General features: G+C 43.0%; 1 protein-coding gene across 13 annotated transcripts in view; it reads left to right on the forward strand.

Moving 5' to 3' along the window:
- Window positions 1-22,955, forward strand: part of exoc3l1 (exocyst complex component 3-like 1) — a 71,960-nt gene that overhangs the window by 22,563 nt on the left and 26,442 nt on the right. For 11 of the 13 annotated variants that reach the window (XM_088417860.1, XM_088417862.1, XM_088417863.1 and 8 more), the window contains 5 exons: window positions 4,200-4,412; window positions 5,111-5,155; window positions 10,788-10,981; window positions 21,032-21,250; window positions 21,359-21,429. In XM_088417860.1, coding sequence (XP_088273986.1) covers window positions 4,200-4,412; window positions 5,111-5,155; window positions 10,788-10,981; window positions 21,032-21,250; window positions 21,359-21,429 — 742 coding nt within the window. The remainder of the gene's footprint in view (window positions 1-4,199; window positions 4,413-5,110; window positions 5,156-10,787; window positions 10,982-21,031; window positions 21,251-21,358; window positions 21,430-22,955) is intronic. The other 2 variants (XM_088417856.1, XM_088417859.1) reach the window with 1 other exon arrangement.

Consider the following 22,955-nt stretch of genomic DNA (forward strand, 5'->3'; position numbering starts at 1 on the left):
CTCACGTGAGCCTTTGCAAGCCAGCTGCTGCCACTTTTGACTCAGTGTTCCTGCGATTCATTAATCGGCTGTCGCTGCTTGCTTTTGGGTCAACTCTTTGATGTAAAAATTCATCATGTTATTTGGTGCTGTAAATAATTTTTAAACAGACTTGAACAGTTTTTTCCCCTTTGTTACCATGTTTCCATTGCCATTATTTCCCCATCATTGTGTTTTCTAATGTTCGGCTTTTTCTTTCATGTTGTTTTTTTTTTTTTTACCATAGTTTGAATTATTTATAAATAATTGTGTAAACCCCTGGAAAATAGAATGGTGAGGCAATCCACCAGGAGGAAATTTGTACAGGATTCATGACAGGAAATTGGAGTTGAACATTATTGAGGCCGGAGCCATCAGCATTCTTAAGGGTTACCTCAGCAGCTGCGAAATGTAAGAAGAATCTTCTTGCATAATCTTAATCATAATGTGAATTTTTCCCGCTACAACTCGATGCCTTTTTTGGTGCAAAAAATCGCACAGTCTAGTTAAAAATGTGTGTCTGTATTTCCGACAACCTACCACACAGTTGATTACAATTTTGTTTGGCTTTAAAAAAAAAAAACGGTGGACCGACAATGAGGGAAAGAAACTGTCAGAGCAGCAAAAAAAGTCCATTACAATTTTGTTTGGCTTTAAAAAAAAATGGTGGACCGACAATGATGGAAAACAGACTGTCAGAGCAGCATAAAAAATGAAAGATACCCACCTCTGGATAATTCACATAGTCTAGACCTGAGGTCAGAAAACTGAGGCTCCGGACCCACACGTGGCTCTTTCATCCTTATGTCGCAGCTCTCTGTGGTTTGGGAAAATAAAAAATGGTTCAGATCAACTACATAGATGGCGTAACAAGCCAGGCATTTGAATTTCAGTCAATGCTGTTTGGGTGATAGGGCGATATCTGTAGGATGTTTTTGGTGCGATGGGACACAAACCGTGATGCAAGAGATCCAGTCAGTTTCATAAAGGTAAAAACAGGAAACGGAAATATAGCGAGGTCTTCCAGATTAAAAGCACAAATGTCTGCTGTATATGAAAATCCGGTGGCATTTTGTGTATCAACTGGATGGAGTGACATCTATTGTTATAATTTATCAAATACAGTGGGCCGCTGTGTTACGAGATTAATCCGTTCTGCGGTTGGGCCCGTAAGGCGAATTCACCGTATGGCGGGCAATCCAAACCTATGTTAAATAGCTAATGCATTTAAAACCCCAGGTAAGAACATCAAACATGTACATACACATTAAAAATTGGTACCGAAATAGTATAGTAAGTGCTATATATATATATATATGTATATGTATATATATATATATATATATGTATATGTATATATATATATATATATATGTATATGTATATATATATATATATATATATATATGTATATATATATATATATATATATATATATATATATATATATATATATATATATATATATATATATATATATCAAAGTCAAAGTCAAGTTTATTGTCAATTTCTTCACATGTGCTTAACATACAAAGGAATCGAAATTGCGTTTCTCACTATCCTCTGCGTTTTACATGTACAATAACAAAGTGCAGGTGTGCAAGACGAGACAAACCTAAAAGCTAGATACTTATCTATAGTAATGTAAAGTGCAGTGTGTTTGATCTACTTTGCCTAGTGTTGCTAAACTAACAACTAAAACTAAAAATTAGGTGGGGGGCCAGCTAGGTGTTTCTTCTGGCTGGGGCTGAATGTGAGAGAGAGGAGTGGAGAGAGAGAGAGTTCAGCAGTTTCACGGGTGGGAGGGGGGGAGAGTTCAGCAGTCTCACGGCCTGGTGGATGAAGCTGTTCCTGAGTCGGGTGGTGCGGGTATATATATATACACGCTGCTTACAAAAATTAAAGAAACACTTATTTTATTGGGCCTGGCATGAATTTAATTAAACCTGTCTGATCTGGTTGGTTAAGCAGCTGAGGGCAACAATTAGAAAGCCCTCAAAACAGGACCGGTTTTACATGTGGAGGTCATTTCAAGTTTCTCCCTCTTGATATTTTTTGGCTGATTTTCCACTCCTGCTGGTTTTCGCTTGCGTAATTATCTGGCAGTATGAGGCGATTCCTTAACCTTACAGAAGTTGCACAGGTTGTCCAACTTCTCCAGGATGTCACATCCTCACATGCTGCAGCAAGAAGGTTTAATGTGTCTCCCAGCACAATCTCCAAAACATGGAGGTTTCAGGAGACTGGTGGTTATTCTCGGAGAGCTGGACAAGGCTGTAGAAGGTCCTCAACCCCTCAGCAGGACCAATACCTACTCCTATGTTCATGGCGGAACAGGCTGAGCACTGCTCGTGCCCTACAGAATGACCTCCAGAGGGCCACTGGTGTGAATGTCTCTACCCAAACAATGAGGAACAGACTTCATGAAGGTGGCCTGAGGGCCAAACATCCTGTAGTGGGCCCTGTGCTCAATACCCAGCACATGTGAAGCTCGACTGGCATTTGCTCAAGAATACCACAATTGGCAAGTCAGCCACTGGCGCCCTGTACTTTTCACAAACGAGAGCAGGTTCACCCTGAGGACCTGTGATAGACGTAAAAGAGTCTGGAGAAGACAAGGAGAATGTTATGCTGCCTGCAACGTCGTTCAACATGACAGGTTTGGTAGTGGGTCAGTGATGGTCTGGGGAGGCATATCCATGGAGGGACGCACAGACCTCTCCTGTCTAAGAAATGGTGTTCTGACTGCCATAAGGTATCGAGATGAAATCCTTGAACCCATTGTCAAACCCTACGCTGGTGCAGGAGGTCCTGGTTTCCTCCTAATGCACAACAATGCCTGGCCTCACATGGCAAGAGTACGCAGGCAGTACGTGGAGGATGAAGGAATTTAAACAATTGAATAGCCTTCACGATCCCCTGACTTAAACCCAATAGAACTTCTCTGAGACATTATGTTTTGGTACATTAAGCGCTGCCAGGTTGGTCCTTAGACTGTACAACAGCTCAGGGATGCCCTCACACAGATCTGGGAGGAAACGTCACATGACACCATCCGTCGTCTCATTAGGAGCATGCCGCGACGTTGTCAAGCATGCATACAAGCTCGTGGGGGCCACAAAAGATTCTGAAAAGCATTTTGAGTTGTAGAAATGAAGTTTTGAAAAAATGGACTTGCCTGCCACATCTTGATTTCATTTTGATTTTATGGTGTCTACACAATTGAGTCCTCGCTAAGCTGAAAACTTGTATTTCCATTAAAAGACTTGGCAGTCTTTTGTTCCAGGACACTGCCCTGTCGTTATTTGTATAGATATCCAACTTCATATTGAGATCTGATGTATCTAATGTGTTTCTTTAAAGTGCTCCTTTAATTTTTGTGAGCAGTGTCTATATATTTGGCAACTGGCTGTCACTATCCTTGAGGTTAACATGAGACACAAAAAAAAGTCATCTTAAGCTTTACTTGGAAAAACAAAGTGCAAGCTGACTGACCAGTTGACGGCCATCCCTTCATCCATGATAATTTTCATTCTGTTTTTGTCCACGAAAAACACACTCCATCTTGTTTCGTAAACACTACCAAATCATGCTGCCAATAAGCTTCCAGATGACCTCGTACACCTTAGACCTTAACATGAATTATGTAACTTTCGAGTATGTGGATAAAAGCCTGAAATTGTGCTCAACTACCTACAGTGTGATTTTTATGAAGACTTCATGGAGTTTGTGAAATAAACACAAAGTTACACCAAGTGCATAAGGTTAACGTTTTATGAATATGGTGTCTCGTTGTCAGCTGTATTGATACATAGATCTGAACAAGTAAAGCGTTACAGGGACATATAGTAAGGGTATCTAATTTAACAAACCTAGAGTACCTCTCCCAATATGGCAAGTGAATCTGAATATCTAGTAGGAATATCAAGACCCTTTTCACATATATTTTCATATTTTATATATTTTCATTGAGTAAACATTTCATTGAATTTTGTGTATTATTCTTCCAAGCAATGTTTGTTTAATGTAAAACCCCCTCCGCCCACCTCCTATTGTCACAATTACTGTTGATCATTTGTTGGAAAGTATTTTCTACAACCTTCAGTTGCTGGAGTACTATTGTATTTACAATTTTATCTTTTGTAAATTCCTTGTAAGTCTTTTCTTATTGGACTGTCCAGTTGGGAGCATGGTTTTGGAAACTGAGCGCCTGGTGGAGTCAAGGAGGCTCCTGGAGGCCCACGCCTACATGATGAATCTGGAGCAGTGGCAGGATGATATCCTCTGGCAGCTTAATGGTGCTGTTGGGATGCCAGGAAGTGAACTCACCAGCAATGATCAGGAGCTGGTGTGCAAATACTTCTCTGGCGTTCGAAAGCTAGGGGAGACTCTGGGTGAGGCAACCACAACAAACTAACATACATTAGCCACAGGTTAATTCTAATTTTAACTTCATGTTGTTGTTGTTGATTATAAAGTATGAGGAATAAAAAGAAAGAAAAAGTTTTCTACTACAAGAAGTTAGGGATTTGGACGAGATATTGTGAGAATATAATGCGAGATTTCTTCTCTGTCTGTCTTGAATTGGTAATTGAATGTCATCTCAGAACAACGCATATTGAGACTTTTGAGTTTTATTTTAATTTTTTTTTCTTCTTGAAAAACAAATAGAAACACAGAAGACCAAATAACACTTGCACTTAATATTGAATGATCAACGTTTAAAAGTTTCTATCGCCTGGAAAAAGCATTCGGATTATTTTTCAAAGGCAGTTTAATAGATCAAAAATGACTCTGCATGACAGTAAAACACACCACCAAATGTGGTGAGACTTCAAAATAACATTACCATACTAGATAATGTATGGACATGAATGTTTGGTCTTTGGCATGGAGGCTTTTACTTTAAAATTTTATCTGGATGCACGAAACAATGTTTTGTCAAACACGGTTTTAGTAAACACCATATGAATGAAAATACACATCTGGGCTGTGTCAGTAATGTCAATAGATTCTTACAACTGAACTCTGAGACAGAATCTGACTCACTGAACTTACTTAGGCTTGCAGTAATCATTGGTTGTCCTTTTAGGCAGGGAAGACAAAAATGACCCAGGCCGGATAGTCACATTTACCAGTGAGTAACTATGGGACAATATTTTTATTTATTTATTTATAGCTTTTTGGCCCAGAACCATGAGACAGACGGTAAAATGTGCTGCCTGTCAAGCCACTGTATTATAGTAAATCAACCAAATGTTGTAAGAAAGCCCCGCCAATGCTTCAAAATTAACTGTACCATAACAAATGATGTATGACACAAATGGCTTTAATACGCTTTTATTTTGAAGTTTTTCTTTGAACCATGGCCACTTGATAATCTTTTGCTGTGAGCAGCTTCCAATCTAAACAACACTGTATTTTTTGGAAATTCCGTTAATAAATTATTGTTATTAAATCGCATTCAACATCAATTCAGCAGTGGCGGTCCGTGCGTTTCACACTTAAGCCTTCAGTGATGTCCGACTCGAATAAATACTCCTATAATGACATCATTTATGACACCGCGGCTAAAAAAGAAAAGACATACAGAAGCACAGAAGATATACTGTACATGTACGCATTACTGGGTGTTGCATCGTCTTAATTGTGTACAACACAGGCTATTTTCCGGAGCATCTAAACATTAATAAACCCACATTCAGAAATTAAAATTTATCACGACGTGTGATACAGTGACAACTTAAAAATTAGGGATTTTTTTTTTTTTCCAAGTTTTGTGAAGTCCACCAAGAGCAGGCAAGCTTTAAATAGGGCTGCACGATTTTTTCCAAAATAATAATCACAGTTATTTTGGTCAATAATGCTTTCACAATTATTAATCACAATTATTCATCATGTTTGGTCAAACATGTCTATGCGCTTTTTTTAAACAAGCAATATATATAAGCACAGCTTCAAGATTTGATACTGAAAAAAATAATAAATTAAAATAATGTAAATAAGTATGGAAAACACTTTGCACACAGAGCAACACAGCTAACATACTTGCTGAGTGCAAACCAATGAAAAATATGAAGCCTACTTAGGACCAAGCACACACTACAAACTACCTGTAACAACACCTACAACAGCCTTAATGTTTGTTTTTTTTTTTTGACAGGAAAAAAAAAAAAACAGTACAAAACTGCCAGAATTACTCGAAGTGAATATGAACTTAAGCAGTCAAAATGTCATTTTTGATTATTTCAAACCCAATTTATTCCAAATTTGCCAACCACTCTCACACTGGTGCTGATGAGAGGCTGCTAAAAGTACCAGAATCACTCAAAGTGATGATGGAGGGATCAGATTCTTCAAATTGGTTTCAATTGACAGCTAGTATGGTATATTAGGGGCTGAGGAAAGCAGAAGATTTTAGCAGTGGCGGTCTGTGTGTTTCACTCTTGGGCCTTCAGTTGTTCGGCCCCCTCAGAAGCACACGTATGCATTACCGGGCTACACAGCATTTAAACATCAATAAACCTGCATCTGCAATTGAAACTTATCATTATACATAATACTGCCAGAACTTAACTTAAAATAATTAATAATAATTTTAAATTATTTGTCCACAAAGTTTTATGAAGTCCACCAAGTGTCAGTTTGGTGTCGCATGTTGGTGACGGATGGATCCAAAAGGTGGATCCAAAATGCAGGGCGGCAGGATGAGTATGGCTCAATATAACGATTTTTTTACTCACAGAAGCTGGGCAAAACACGAAACACTAGAGCTACTCAGAGCTGGAACACGCTCATGACAGGTGACACAAATTACACTAACAACAGACGCCAGGGAAAAACAACACAAACCCAAAAGCAAAATAAATCAAACTCCACAAAATAAAGCCACAACAGGAAAAACCCTGACAAAACGTGACACAAAGCAGACAAGCTTTAACAAGCTTTTACAAATCACACTTTGATGTAAGAACGTTATTTTATTTCTTTACCACTAATTAAATGTGAACAAAATAAAATTACGAAAACATATTATAAATGAAAACAATATATCAAATGCTCGACTCACCAAAACTCGTGTCAGCCACTTCTTTCAATACAAAATACGTTCTTGTTTCTTTCCTCAGGAAGACTTCAATGACTTGCTTGTAGAGTTTCTGCGTTTCATTTCCAATAATAAATCCTTTTGTATTGACATGGATGCCAGTGGTGAAAGTCGCGTCGGTCCAAATTTCCGTTTTGCTCTTCTTCAGCTATTGTGGGTTAAAAAAAAAAAGGGTGAGTAGATTTGAATTTTCTGCAAAAAGTCCTCGGGTCTGGTTTCGATGTACGCTTTGCCTCATGGCTGCCGATAGCTTACGGTTGAGCAACATGTTTTTTTCCTTTTTTTTTCTTTGGTTTTTGTTTTTTTCAATAACTTTAATTACTTCCAGCATTAAAAAATTGAGGATCAATATAGCACCCCCTTCGTGCAGTAAGCATCCAGTCTCGTTCAACGTGAGGCCTCTAGATGGCGAAATTATGGCTCGATGGACTATTACAGCTGTCTATTAAGCATTATGTCGAGTTCAGATGGAGTGCGTTGTTAACCCTCTACCCGAGGAATTTTGTCGTGAGGTCAAGATGAAGTTCACTTTTCACGCAACAGGGTCACACAAGCATTGCTGAGAACTTTCACTTTTCCAGGATGTGGAAGAGACAATATTTTCTCCAACAGCACCTTTATTTTTCTTTTTTTACACTGCGTGTCCCTTGCTTTACGGCAATACTCGTCTGCCAAAAAAAAAAAATTACAATGTCCCAATCAAGCGGCCAATACTGTGCTAAATACTGTGCTGTCAGTGCTGCACTATCGTGAGCTTAGCACAGTAACTATGGTTCAACAGCTGTTAAAAAAGGAAGCAAACGCTGCACATATCAGTTGTCCCAAGTTCTCCCTTCCGCCATTCGACAAGCCAGGTGAGTGCTCTTGCTTGGCTCCATTTTTGTATTGAAAGCTCAGCTAGCCGTGTTTGGTAGCTCCGGGTGACCGCAAAGCATCCGCCATGTTTCATTCCTGCCCCCTGTGTGAGCCATTGAACCACGCGTAAGTACCCTCCGCGCGAACTCTATTGACTACAATAGAAAACCGTCCGCTCCTCGCGCTCAATCTGAACGCAACATTAGAGCCACTGACATATCCATCTGTGCTTGCGGAAAAGGCCGCGCCGTGTTGATGCGAATGCCCTGGCTTCTGGCAAGGGCAGATTTCACACAGCATAGTGACACAAGTTAGCTGTATTCTAAATGAACTCTAACATTAAATTACAGCACTGCAAGAAGCGTAATCAAATGGATATAAAATGACATGTAAAGAACAGAATATGGAGAATAATTTTATATATAAAATATATATATTTAGTACAAATAAATGTGAAGTAAAATTGACTTTTATTACAATTACTCCGATTATTATAGTTTATTATTGTTATGATAATATCAGGTTATTTTTAGGCTAGCAGAGAAGGCCTGACGGTCCACCACTGGATTTTAGCATGCACACATATGGGAAACATTGTTATCTAAAGGCTCTTAAGGTGGGATTGAAACCTGATATCTCCGTCGCGCACCAGCAAAACCAAATTCAGTGTTGCCATCAAGATGCTTGGAATCTCACCAGCATGCATTTTGCAGCACTTGCTACATACTGCTTTCTTCGCAATCATCCGATATTTTCCCATACAGGTAAATAGACTCTACAGCATACAAACAACACTAGTAGATTCAAACGATCAAAATTCTTCCAAGCTTTTTCTTTTTTTTTCTCAGACTGCTCACCTCTGTGTGCGCGCTTGCCAGAAATTGTTTATGTAGCTACTCACCGGAGAACTCCTCTTTCATGTTTTCTGCCCGAAGCTTAATGAAATCCCTTGTGTTTGCCCCATGGTGGTAGGATGACAAAGTGCTTGATTTGACATACAGTGAACTCTCACTACTTCACGGTTCCACTTTTGCGGATTTGCTAGCTCGCCGATTTATCTTCCATTACGCGGATTCACCACATTGCGGATTTGTTTTCCATTACGCGGATTCATGACTTCAAGGATATTTTTTCATTACATATTAATCTTTTGCAATAGCTCCCACGCTTGCTGCTCCCGCGAAGGCTTGTGCTGAGTCTAAACGCCATCAAAGAATTGATGGACAATTGCTGAGAAAGTGATACTTTTCAAAGGGAGAAGTTAGGTGGACGTGGCCCGTCGTTTGGGAGTTAACGAATCCACTGTTCACTACATTGAGGACAAGGCAAACATTAGAAGACGCCTGCCATCACCTTTGGCAAATCACCGAAGCGAGTTGTTACAGCTCATAATAAAACGATCGACCGTAGGGAAGCTGCTTTAGCAATTTGGATTGCCAACTGCCGACCTAAGAAGAACATGTGAAGCACTTTCTTTTGAAGTCTCGTGCAGCTACAGTCATATTAGTAGGGGCCTGGACGTTGAATTAAAAGTAATCTGTACACGATCAAACGATGTTGAGTTCACGCTTGAAATACCATTTTATTATCAAAGAAATCTAGGTAAGACATTTTCAACAGTGTCTGGTTCTCTGTCTCTGCCTCCTGCCTGTGTGTTGACAACAACAGTGCCAGGGTGCGTTATACGGCGCGTGCCTGTGTAGTTTTGATCTACTCCTGTCCCAACACCTGCGCCACAGGCATGTTCATGTCCGTCATCAAGCATACCTAAGAGCAAAGGCACATACGCACACACATTTTCAAGGCACAGAGACACACACTAAGGAGCAGACGTTCACCAGACCATTGAAAATCTCTTACCTAGATTTATAATAAAACGGTATTTCAAGTGTATACCATCCATATTTATAATCTTTAATCATGTAAAGATTAGACTTAAATTCAACGTCCGGGCTGCTGCTAATATGACCGCAGCTGCGCAAGACTTCAAAGGAAAAGGGGAACATTTCACTATTGTACAGTGTATAAGGTTTGATAATTTAAGATTTAAGTAAATATGTGTACTGCAGTAATTTTTGTCTTAAATAATATCTATAGCATGAAGACTTCACGTTTAGAATTTTTGTTTTGTTTTTTTTTTAATGTGAAAAGTGGGGATGCTACTTTGCAGATTTTCAGCTATCGCGGCCGAATCCAGAACGTATCTACCGTGATAAACGAGGATTCACTGTATACTGTACCGTACAACGTAGTCGGCTTTTTAAATGTTAATATCGCCAATTATCATCTTAAATAATCATGACAGCTAATATCGCAATAACGATTAAAATTAAATTAATTGTGCCCTAGCTTTAAGATTTCAAAGGATATTGAAAGGTGTTAATATTAAGTTACTGTATAAGGTTTAATAAATTAAGATTTAAGTAAACATGTGTACTGCAGTAATATTTGTTTTAAATATGTATAGTTTGAAGACTTCACATTTTAAAAAATTCCCAAAATTACAAAACAAAAAAATTGGGTTGGGAGAGGTGGCTACTTCTCAGTTTTTACTTATCGCAGGAGGTTTTTGGTCCCCATTAACAACGAAAAATGAGGGATCACTACGAGAAAATATGGGCAGTAGGCGTCATTTATTTGGCTTGAGCACATGTCCCCAAAATGTCTGTCTATATGCCTATAACCCTCTAGAAAGTATTTTTTTTTCTATTTTGTAGTGAGCAATGTAAGTTGTGTAATGGGTAGGATGTGCTTTTATGCTGCTGTATTTTGTTTCACTTTTAACAATTTTCACTTACTATCATTGTAGGAAAGGAGCTGTGGTCAGTTGTGCGCAATGCCTTGTCTGTGGTCCGCCAAAATCCCACATTATTTGTATCATCTGTGAGGATTATAGAGCGAGAAGAGGCTATTGACAGAGCCCTGCTGGAAGAACGAGATAAGGGCAGCATTAGGCCCCTGCCTAATGGACGACCTCGCTGCTGGAGATTATATTTTTTCCAGGTGAATATACAGTGAACGCTCGTTACTTCGTGGTTCCACTATCGCGGATTACTTATTGAACTTTTGCAATAGCTCCAAAGCATGTTGCTCCCATGAAGGCTTGTACTGAGCCTAATTGCCGTCAAAAAATGATGACAATTATTGAGAAGGTGATACGTCTCAAAGGGAGATTTAGGCAGCCCTGGCCCGCCATTTAGGAGTGAAGAAATCCACCGTTCGCTACATTAAGGACTTTACAAGACGAATGCCATCACCTTTGGCAATTCAGCGAAGCCAGTTGTTACAGTTCGTAACAAAACGATCGTTTGTATGGAAGCTCCTTTAGCAATCTGGATAGGCGACTGCCAATGGAAGAAGCCCTTTCTTTTGAAGTCTTGCACCGCTGCGGTCTTATTAGTAGCGGACATTGAATTAAAATCTAATCTGTACATGATCAAAGATGATTACAATGGAGAGTTGACACTTGAAAGCATAATTTTATTATAAAAGAAATCTAGGGAAGACGTTTCCAACGGTCTGGTCAGCGTCGTCTTTGCTCCTCGAACGTCTCTGCCTCCTGCCTGTGTGTTGAAAACAACAGCACCGGGATGCACTTCATGAGCTATACCGCGCGTGCCTGTGGAGTTTTAATCTACTCCTGTCCCAACACCTGCCCCACAGGCACATTCGTGTCGCTCATGAAGCGCACCCACAGCAAAAGGCACACAAGCACACATACACACATTGTCGGGGCAGAGAGAGACAGAGTAAGGAGCAGACGTTCGCCAGACCATTGAAAAGGGCAATTCTAGATTTCTTTTACAATGAAACGGTATTTCAAGCGTAAACTCTCCATTGTAATAATCTTTTATCATGTACAGATTAAACTTTAATTCAGCGTCCGGGCCGCTGCTAATATGACCGCAGCTGCAAGAGACTTCAAAGGAAAAGGGGAACAGTTCTGTTCCTCGTTGACACTGGGTTGTTGCACGTTTGATTGCAGCCGTGTGTGTGTGCGTAAGCAGGGGGAGGTCCTTTGTGTGCTCTGGTTGGAGCAGGCATGTTATGGGAAAGTTAAGCGGGGTCCCAGGACGTTGAGTGGGGGGCTTGTTTGCATTGTATTGGTGGGCGATGACGGCGCGAGCATTTATAGAAATATGGTTTGGTTTATTGTTTTGGAGTTGCCAAGTTCAGTTGTGAAGTTGTAAGCAAAATAAAAGCCATGTGTTGAGCCATATGAGTCTGACCGCTCTTTGATCTGAGCTGCTTTGTGGATAAGGTGCTCCAGTGCAGCCTACACAGTCTCTCTCTCTCTCTTTCTCTCTCTCACCATCAAGTTCACTACTGCACAGTGTATAAGGTTTATTGTATATTTAATATTATAATATTTAAGATGTAAGTAAATATGTGTACTGCAGTAATATTTGTCTTAAATAATATGCATAGCATAAAGACTTATCATGTTTATTTTTTATTTTTTTTAATGTGAAAAGTGGCTGTGCTACTTCGCAGATTTTCAGCTACCATGGCCAGAACGTATCTACCGCGATAAACGAGGGTTCACTGTAGTGTCATGCTTGACAGTTTTTCCTCTGTTTGGCTCTTGATGGAGGCAGACACTTTTGCTCAGCACCCTCTCCCATCCTTATTTCCCTGCTTTGCTAATTTTGTCCAGTGCTGTCTGCTGTCTTAACTATTGTAGCCTCATGCAATATTATTTTTCCAAAACCTAACCAGTGAATTATTCAGGTGGGCTCTTGACTCTAATGACAGAATTTTTTCATTGATAAGAGCAGGCAGGAGGATCGGAAGGCCGGTCCTGGATACACTTTAGACACTTTAAATACGTGAAGGGCATTGTTTCTATCGATATTGTCCATAGTTAACAGGTATCCTCCTTATTGGGATTGGTGGGTTCCTCAGTTATTACACAGGTGGATTGGGGGAGAAGCTGCTGGTCTTCTTTGAAGACGTTGGGCAAGTCATCAACACTCAGATTCATATGACGTGAGCTCAATGGCAAACTTGACGCAGTTGTAGAATCCTCACAAAAAACATTTGCCAGCTTGGAGGAGTTGGCTTCTCATTTCAAAGAATTGATTACTAATTTGGCGAATTGAAGCCTTATTCAGAGCCTCATGCTAAACCAGGGGTCGGGAACCTTTTTGACTACAAGAACCATAAAAGCAAAATATTTGGAAATTTATTTCAGTAAGAGCCATATAATACAGTATATTTCAAAAGTAAATTCAACTAAATGTCAGTATAATAAGCCTCTGAACTTATTCTTTTAAATAACTTTGTTATAATACTCAACATTAATGCGACTTAATTCCAAGATGGCGGCACGTGTAGACGCAGCGGCCACTCGCTCTTCCGACAATGCGTTGTTTTGTTCGTCAAACAAGTGTTTGTCTAAAAGTTTTTCCGGTCAGTTTGCGCCACAATACGTGTACAGTCGATGGGTCTTCTTATAAATCCGGAGAAGCAACATTTGCCAAGTTTTAAACACGGAACTGGAGAACTCGCTAAGGGAACTGGGACTGCTACGCCGGCCTGCTAATTCACCGAACTCGCCTGCTACCCCACCCCCGGAAAGGAGGCGCCGGAAGTGGTGCGCCAGGACGAGGAAGCGGGGCAAGCGCGGAGGTATCCGAGCTAGGCTAGAAGCTAACCCAACTCGCCCAGCCATACCATCTACCCTTTTGACGAACGTTCGTTCACTGGACAACAAAATGGACGATAACCGACTTCTGAGATCATCAAACCGAAAAGTGACTGACTGTTGTGTGTTCGTTTTCACTGAAACCTGGCTAAACAGTAACATTCCGGACTCCGCTATACAACTAGAGCAGCTAACATGCTACAGATCCAACAGGGTTCTCGCAGAGGGGGGGAAGTCGCACGGTGGCGGCGTGTGTGTTTACATCCGCGAAGCGTGGTGCCGGGATGCCACTGTAGTATACAAACAGTGCTCACCTCTGGCGGAATTCATGATCATTAAGTGTCGCCCCTTCTACTTGCCAAGGTAGATAAGTTCAATCCTGCTGGTCGCTACCTATATCCCCCCAACTAACAACAGCAATAGAAGTGCGGCGCTGAACGAACCGTACCAGGCTATCAGTGAATAACAAACAGCACAACCAGACGGCTTCATCATCCTCGCTGGGGATTTCAACCATGCTGATCTCAAAACTGTTCTCCCGATGTTTCATCAACAAATCCACTTTGCAACAAGAGGACATAATATCTTGGACTGTGTTTACACTCAGCACAAAGGAGCATACAAACACACACCCCTCCCCCACATCGGTGCCTCTGACCACCTCACTATTATGCTAATGCCTGCATACAGACCAAGAGTGAAAGTCATCAAACCTGCACTGAAAGAAGTAAGGGTGTGGCCACAAGAGGCGACCTCAGCCCTACAGGACCGCTTTGACTCAACAGACTGAGACATTTTTAAGGAAGCAGCCACCTACAACGGCATCACAGATATTGAGGAGTACACAGACACGGTGACCTCCTACATCACCACACGGTGACCTCCTACATCACCAAATGCATGGACGATGTGACCCACATCAAGAGGATCACCACACGAGCCAACCAGAAGCCATGGCTAACAGGAGACGTCCACAGGCTGTTGAGGGCCAGGGACAAGGCCTTCAAAGCTGGGGAGAAACCAGCCCTGAGAACAGCGAGAGCCAACCTGTCCCGTGGCATCAGGAAAGCCAAACAAGAATACACAAACAAGATAACTTCTCACTTCAAGGACAGCAAGAATGCACACAGCCTATGGCAAGGCATTCAGGCAATCACAGACTACAAACCTGCACCACAAAGCTGCGAGAGCGACATCACTCTGCTCAACAACCTAAACAGTTTATTTGCACGCTTTTAGGAACAGAACACCACCCGCCCACAGAAAACACCACCACCTTCGCACGACCACCCCCGGTGCCTGCCTGTGCCAGCGTGAGGAGGACACTCTCCGCCATCAACACCCGGAAAGCAGCAGGTCCAGACAACATCCCTGGCAGGGTGCTGAAAAACTGTGCAGAGGAGCTGAAAGATGTTTTTATAGACATCTTTAACACCTCCCTGAGGCAAGCCATTGTGCCATCAAGCTTCAAAGCTGCCACCATCATACCTGTGCCAAAGAAATCCTCCCCATCCTGCTTCAACGACTATCGCCTGGTGGCACTGACACCCATCATCATGAAGTGCTTTGAACGACTAGTCCTGTCACACATAAAATCCATCCTGCCCCCCAGCCTGGACCAGTATCAGTTCGCCTACAGGGCAAAGCGACGACGCAATCTGCTCTGCCCTCCACCCGGTACTCACCCACCTGGACAAGAAATACTCATATGTGAGAATGCTGTTCATAGACTTCAGCTCAGCGTTCAACACCATAATACCCCAACAACTCACCTGCAAACTGGACAAACTGGGCCTCAGCACCTCACTCTGCAACTGGCTGCTGGATTTCCTCAGCCAGAGGCCTCAGGTGGTGCGTGTTGGCAACAATATCTCAGGCAGGATCACCCTGAGCACGGGGGTCCCACAAGGCTGTGTGCTCAGCCCCCTCCTCTTCACCCTACTGACACACGACTGCACAGCAACCCACAGCTCCAACCACCTCGTGAAGTTTGCTGACGACACAACACTGGTGGGCCTCATTTCCAACAGCGACGAGACCCACTACAGGAAAGAAGTGGAGCTTCTGACCAGATGGTGCAAAGACAACAACCTCCTGCTAAACATCAGCAAGACCAAAGAGATGGTCGTCAGCTTCCAGAGAGGCCGCACCCAACACCCCCCACTGACCATCGATGGTGCTGCAGTGGAGAGGGTGAGCAGCACCAAGTTCCTGGGGGTGCACATCAGCGATGACCTCTCCTGGACCACCAACACTGCATCTCTGGCTAAGAAAGCACAGTGGCGTCTCTACTTCCTGCGCAAACTGAAGCGGGCAAGTGCCGCGCCACCCATCATGACCACATTCTACAGAGGAACCATCGAAAGCATCCTCACCAGCTGCATCACCGTGTGGGGCGGGAGCTGCACTGACTACAACAGGAAGGCTCTACAACGCATCGTGAGGACAGCTGAGAGGATTATTGGTGCTCACTCCCCTCGCTTCAAGGGCTGTACACCACCCACCTCAGCCGCAAAGTCGTCACGATTGTCACCGATACAAGCCACCCTGCACACAGTCTGTTCAGCCTCCTGCCCTCCGGGAAGAGGTACAGGAGCCTCCGCTCCTGCACCACCCGACTCAGGAACAGCTTCATCCACCAGGCCATGACACTGCTGAACTTTCCCCCCTTCCCACCCGTGAAACTGCTGAACTCCCTCTCTCTCCCCTCCTCTCTCCCACATTCAGCCCCAGCCAGAAGAAACACCTAGCTGGCCCCCCACCTAAACTCAAACTTTGCTCATGCACTTGCAAAATTTGCACAGACTTGCTGCTGCCATATTTATTTATAATTGTACTTCTATTGCACAAGCGATTACACTTAGAACTATAACAACTACCTCAAATGCACACAACTGGGACAACCACAGTCAGAGTTGTCTTGCCTTGTCTCGTACTGTTGGACTGTCTTGTCATATGCTGCTACTTATGTCTTGTTTTGGGGTAATCTTGCCATACCTGGTTTTTAATATTTAGTTTTTAGTTTTAGTTATTAGTTTAGCAACACTAGGCAAAGTAGATCAAATATACTGCACTTTACATTCCTACTATAGATAAGAATCTAATTTTTAGGATTGTCTCATCTTCCGCACCTGCACTTTGTTATTGTACATGTAAAATGCAGAGGATAGTGAGAAACACAATTTCGATTCCTTTGTATGTTAAGCACATGTGAAGAAATTGACAATAAACTTGACTTTGACTTTGACTTCTGGTCATGCATGGATTTGCTGATGTCTTCGAGTCTGGTCGATAAGTGGTGAGGTTAAGCTTCATACAAGCATTGAGACTTTCATCTGTTAAACGTGATCTTAGATTGGACTTGATGTTTTTAAGACGTGAGAATGACTATTCACATGCATATGTAGATCCAAAAATGGTAAATGCAGTAATACTCAGACGCTGCAGTGTGTGGTATATGACAGGAAGCGTCTTCCAAGTTTTGAGAATCAGCTGCTTTTCAGGTTGATGTTTTTTCATTTCTGTCCACATGTGCTGCTTGCCAGCTCTGCTTTCTGTCGTGTGATTCTTTCCAAATCTTCATTCAAAGACTTGAACTTGTTCACCCACATGTCTGAGGCCTTCAGGTCAGCCTTTTCCACTTCCAAATCTTTGATGGAGACACCAGGAATGTAACTCAGGTCGGCTGTGTTCAGTGAGCACTCGTTTGGATGGGTGATGGACTTAAAAAGACGAGTGTGGTCACAAAATTCTCCAAATCTTGCTTTGAATGACGGCAGGAGACTGGATACGAACCCAGCTAGCTGGAGGAAATTCAAGTTTTGAATAGGCTAACTTGCTGTGCATGCATCTTTAAAGTGGCTCAGTTTTTCAAAATGTAGTAAACAACCTGTTTCAAGGTCCATAATGAAGAGCTCGAGCTTGTTTTCAAAAGCAAACACTCCTTGTTGAAGAGATAACACTGTATTTCCAATGCCTTGCATTTGCACATTGAGCTGGTTCAGATGTTCATTCATATCTACGAGATATTAAAACTTAAGGAGCCACTCAATTTCGGCTAGCTCAGGATGCTGGATGCCTTTCATTTTATGGAAAGTCCGGATTTCGTTCCGGCAAGCAGCAAAACAGCTAAGCACCTTCCCTCTTGACAACCAATGGACATTGCTGTGCAAAAGCAGACCAAGATGGTTATTTCCAACTTCATCCAGCAGTGTTTTAAACTGGTGATCACTTAAGGCTTGGGCAACAATAAAATTTATCACACGGATGACCAGCGACATCACTTCGCCAAAATGCCCATCAAACATCTGAGCACAAAGAGCCTCCTGGTGTAGAATGCAATGGAAGCTTAGGATGGGTCTATTTTCATGTTCACAAAGAAGCGCCACAAATCCTTTGTTTTTTCCTACCCTACAGGGAGCACCATCGGTACACACTGAGAGAAGTTTATCCATAGGTAGATTTTTTTTTTCATGAGCAAACTCCATGAAAGACTTAAACAAATCCTCACCTCTTGTGGATCCTTTTATTGGCAGGACAGCAAGACTTTCTTCGTGCAGTGAATCATCAACAACATATCTTGCAATCACGCTGAACTGCAACAAATGGCTCACATCTGTTGACTCATCCAAAGCCAGAGAAAAGAACGGTGCTGCATTTATGTCCTTCACATGTGTTAACCTCCACTTTGTTTGCCATCATGATGGTACGATCATGAACAGTTTTTGCCGACAATGGCAAGTCTTGTATCCATTTGATTATCTTGTCTTTGTTCGGAAGATCATCAAAAAGTTCATTGGCTACATGCAGCATGAACGTTTTAGCATACTCGCCATCTGTGAATGGTTTTCCGTTCCTCACTATTGCTAAAGACCCAGCAAAGCCAGCGGAATTAAAGTCACCTTGCTGGGTCCATATGCGGCGTTGCTGCTGACTGGCTTGCACGCTGCTCAGTAGCTCTTGGCACGCTTTCTTTCTGCTGTCTCCCGCTGGGTATTTTGATGCAAAGGTGGCATGGCGTGTGTCCATGTGCCGCTTTACATTCGACCGTTTCATCGATGCAATTTTGTCATTGCAAATCAGACACACTGCAGAACCCACTCTAGGCTAATTTTTCGATCCATTCATTTTGAAATGTGCAATATTTGTCATCTTTTTTTTCTTTTCGCCATCTTCTTTTCAAAGGTTTAGCTTTGAGCTAATGACTGAGCAGACTAACTCAAAATGGGACGTTTACCCAGCAACGGCCAAAAGAGGCCAGTATTCTCCAATTAAAAATAATGGACAATTGCTCCTAAAGGCCTGAACAGGATCGATAGAGAATATTTTGTTTTATGTGCGAGCCAGATGCAATTATCAAAAGAGCAACATCTGGCTCACGAGCCATAGGTTCCCGAACCCTGTGCTAAACACTCAAATTGGATCACACTGTTTGTCAGCCTGTTCCCAAAACAACAGTTATCTGGATCTAACCCCCAACATCAAATTCCACAAGGACTGAGGGACAAGAATTCTACATGAAATTGAGATAATATGCTTTGCATACTCGTATGCATACTCGTATGTACACACAGACATATACCACCCAAACACAACCCTATCTCAATTACCAAGTCGGCCTCGAATTCTGTACATGTGACATGACTTGCTGAGGATGCGCATTTGTGATGTTTTTGAGGCCTTAATATTTATTTCCAGGCCTCGATGGAGATGTGGCTGAAGACTCAACCTCCACGTTTTTCATTTCTCAGTAAGAGGCAGATTAGCGTGTGAAGGATTTGTTGAGAATCCGGATGGCTTGTGGGTAGAAGCTATTTGCCAGCATGGCAGTCCTGGCTTTCAGGCTCCTGTTGCGTCTGCCTGAGGGAATCAGTCCAAACAGATCGTTTTGTGGGTGTGTCTTGTCCTTGATGAGGTTGCCTGCCCTCCGCAGAACCCCGGTGTGGTAAATGTCCTGCAGTGAGGGTAAGGCTGCTCCACAGATGTGCTGTGAAGACTTGATCAGAGCCTGATCAGAGCCGTCCTGTCTTGTGCTGTGCAGTTGCTGTACCAGACTGTGATGGAGGTGGATAGGACACTTTGGATTGTATATCTGTAGCAGTTTTTGAGAATCTTTGCTGGCATGCCAAATTTCTTCAATCTCCTCAGAAAGTCAGTCAATGTTGGGACTTCTTGATGATCTTTTGAGTGTTGTGGGACCAAGTGAGATGATGTAGGTGCCGAGGGATTTGAAGGCTTTCATCCTCCCAACCTCTGTCCCATTGACGATAGAGGTGTGTACAGGTGATAGTGGTTTGTACAGCTTCATCTGCCGCCTTGGGTCTATGATCAGTTCTTTGATTTTGTCCGTGTTGAGGAGGAGATTGTTGCTGCGACACCAGGCCACAAGGTCTGCCACTTCTTTCCTGTACGCTGTTTCAACCCCATCAGTGATCAGCTCGATGACAGTCGTGTCATATGCATACTTAATTGTCCTGGGGGTGTTTTTAGAGGTAACACAGTCATAGGTGAAGAGTATGTAAATCAGCGGGCTCAGCACGCAGGCCTGGTGTGTCCCCGTGCTTACAGTTCTGGTGCTGGATATGCAGTTGTGGACTCTGACTAATTGGGACTGCCTGTGAGGGAAGTTCAGCACCAAGTTGCGGAGGCGGGGTTCCAGACTAAGTGCAAGGAGCTTGTCCGTCAGTTTGTCAGGGATGACTTTGTTGAATGCTGAGTGGTTATCAACGAAGAGCATTCATACATATGTGTCCTTGCCCTCTAAGTGCGTGAGTGCTGTGTGGATGGCAGTGTTGACTGGATCATCCGTGGACCATTTTTGTGGATATGCAAATTGTAGAGGGTCCATGATGTCTTGAATTATCTTTTTGATATGCTTCACGACAATCCTCTCAAAGCACTTCATTGTGATTGGGGTGAGCGCTATGGCACAGTAGTCATTCAAGCAGGTCACAGTGTGTTGCATGGGGATAGGCACTATGGTGATGGCCTTGAAGCAGGTGGGAACAGAGGCTTGTGTAAGGGACAGGTTAAAAATGCCCGCAAACACATCAGCCACCTCTGATGAGAAAACCATGAGTGCACGGGCGGGGATGTTATCTGGGCCGGCTGCTTTCCGTGGGTTTGTTCTGCTCAGAACCTTGCGCACATCTGCTGGTGTCACTGTAAGAGGAGGGTTCTGTGCACTCTCCAGCCCAGCATCTTTCTCTGCTGATCATGATTCTTAGATCTTTTAGAGCATCCTGCCTTGCTATCCTGTATCCATTGTAATCGGCTGTATGTTTAATGTACAGTATGTTCTTGTATGTTTCTTGAATGGTTTGAGTAAAAATATGCAATTAATTACAATATAATGTAATTTTTTTTTAATTTGCATTTCATAAATCTGTGGATTTCCTCTTTTTTAGGTACTAGAGGAGGCAATGTCTGCTCGGTTCTTTAGTTTTTCTTACCTTCACACGAAGAGTCCAGGTTTGGCAGGACGTCTCTCTACTCTGCAGCACGCTGTTATGGTCGATCTGGCCACAGTACGCCACTTGCTGGAGCCCTGTGTCCCACCACACTACCAGCTGACTAAAGCCTACCTTAGAACAATCCATCACTGTTTACATAACTATTTGATACAGGTGATACATTCCTCAGTAAGGTAAATGCACCAAAGCAACAGAAATATCGAATTCTCTTTTAGTCAACCCCCCCCCCCCCCCCCCCCCCCGCTCATTTTTCTTGCGTAGGTTAGCAGTTGGGATCTAGAGAGTGGTGACATTTTTGCTGTGCTTAACTGGGTACAACATGTCTACAACAGGTAAGGTTCATCACCTTCAAAGACTGTGTATTTAATTGCCAACTTTATATACCTGTCTGCATAAACAAGTTGATAGCTTTGATACTGGCTAACAGAGCAATGCCACTACAGCCGCCGCGCTCCGCTCCGTTGCAGCGTGCCGTAGCATGATGCACCCATGTTAATGAATGAGAGCGATTCCACTGTGTTATCCGTTCCCATTCATCTGGTGGCCGTAGATACCAGATACGGGGGAAACCTCATTTCCAGGGCCGGAGTTGCCCGTCCGGGTAAATAGCCCTCGCAGGACGGCTCGAACGGTACAGACGGCAACGGGGAGGCAGCGGCGGTCTCAACCGTCACTTTTATTTTAGTAAATACAACAGAGAGCTGCACAGCACTTACACAGATGTTTTTATACGTTAATGCGGTTTTATTTCAGACACAGAACTCTTCATGCGCATGTGTCGTCTTCTTTTCACATTCTCCTTCTCTCTCACGTGATCAACCACTCTCTCTCTCCGCAACACTACCCCCACTCTGGATGGCAATTTAACAATTCCACTCCAGCACAGCAAAATCAGCCAATTGCAACGTGAAAGGGCGAAATACACCTGGTAACGCGAGACATAGTAATGAAAAGCCACATTAATTTCTCAACATACTTTTGGTCAGAGTTGGCGTTAAATTACACCTTGGTAATCGCTTTTAAGGCAACCGGCCACATCACAAAACAGTGCAAATTACAGTGAACAAGCAAATGATTATTACTCCCTTTTCTTTTTTTTTTAACATTACAAACAGCCCAACCGTGAATTTGAACTAAATGACCCAGGCACCTTAACGGTCAGGCGCCTGGCGGTGACGTCTCGGTCGTCGGACATGTGGGCCCGGTTGCCAGGGCTCACCCACCACACCCTCACCATCGTCAAGGTCTACATGGGAAGGAGGTGATGGAATGAGCACGCCCGGAGCAGGGCCAGACGCAGGCACAGAAGTGGTGTTGATGCAGTCATCACCAGCCGATGAGAACAACCCCCGCAAACCCAAGTCATTGTCATTCGGGTCACCATTCACAGTGGGTGCAGGAACTTCAATAGGCGCCCATCCTCGGGCTTGGTCCAGGACCCAGGCATTATCTGGAGGCTCACGACAATGGTAAGGTTTCAGCTGATCATGGTGGACGACTTTCACCTTGGATCTAGGATTTTTCTGGATACGGTACACAAGGTCATCCAAGTGTCCAAGGATAAAGAATGGCCCCTCATATGACGGCAGAAACTTCTTCACTCGGTTCCGGACATGACGAGTACCTTTCACCAGATACCACACCGGGTCACCAACGTTGTACTGCGTGTGACAACAGTTTTTGTCATACTGTCTTTTTGCACGCATAACTTCCTCACCCAAGGCTTCTCTAGCAACCTGGTGGGCCAGCTCCAGTCGCTCACGCATCTGTGTGATGTACTCGCGACCTACCCGCTGATCATCTGGATCAGGGGGCAGTCCTGCAACCAAGTCTACTGGTTCACTCATTTCTCTGCCAA

This window comes from Hippichthys cyanospilos, chromosome 6, assembly GCF_059441005.1.
Source record: "Hippichthys cyanospilos isolate Australia breed blue-spotted pipefish chromosome 6, RoL_Hcya_1.0, whole genome shotgun sequence".
Taxonomy (NCBI): domain Eukaryota; kingdom Metazoa; phylum Chordata; class Actinopteri; order Syngnathiformes; family Syngnathidae; genus Hippichthys; species Hippichthys cyanospilos.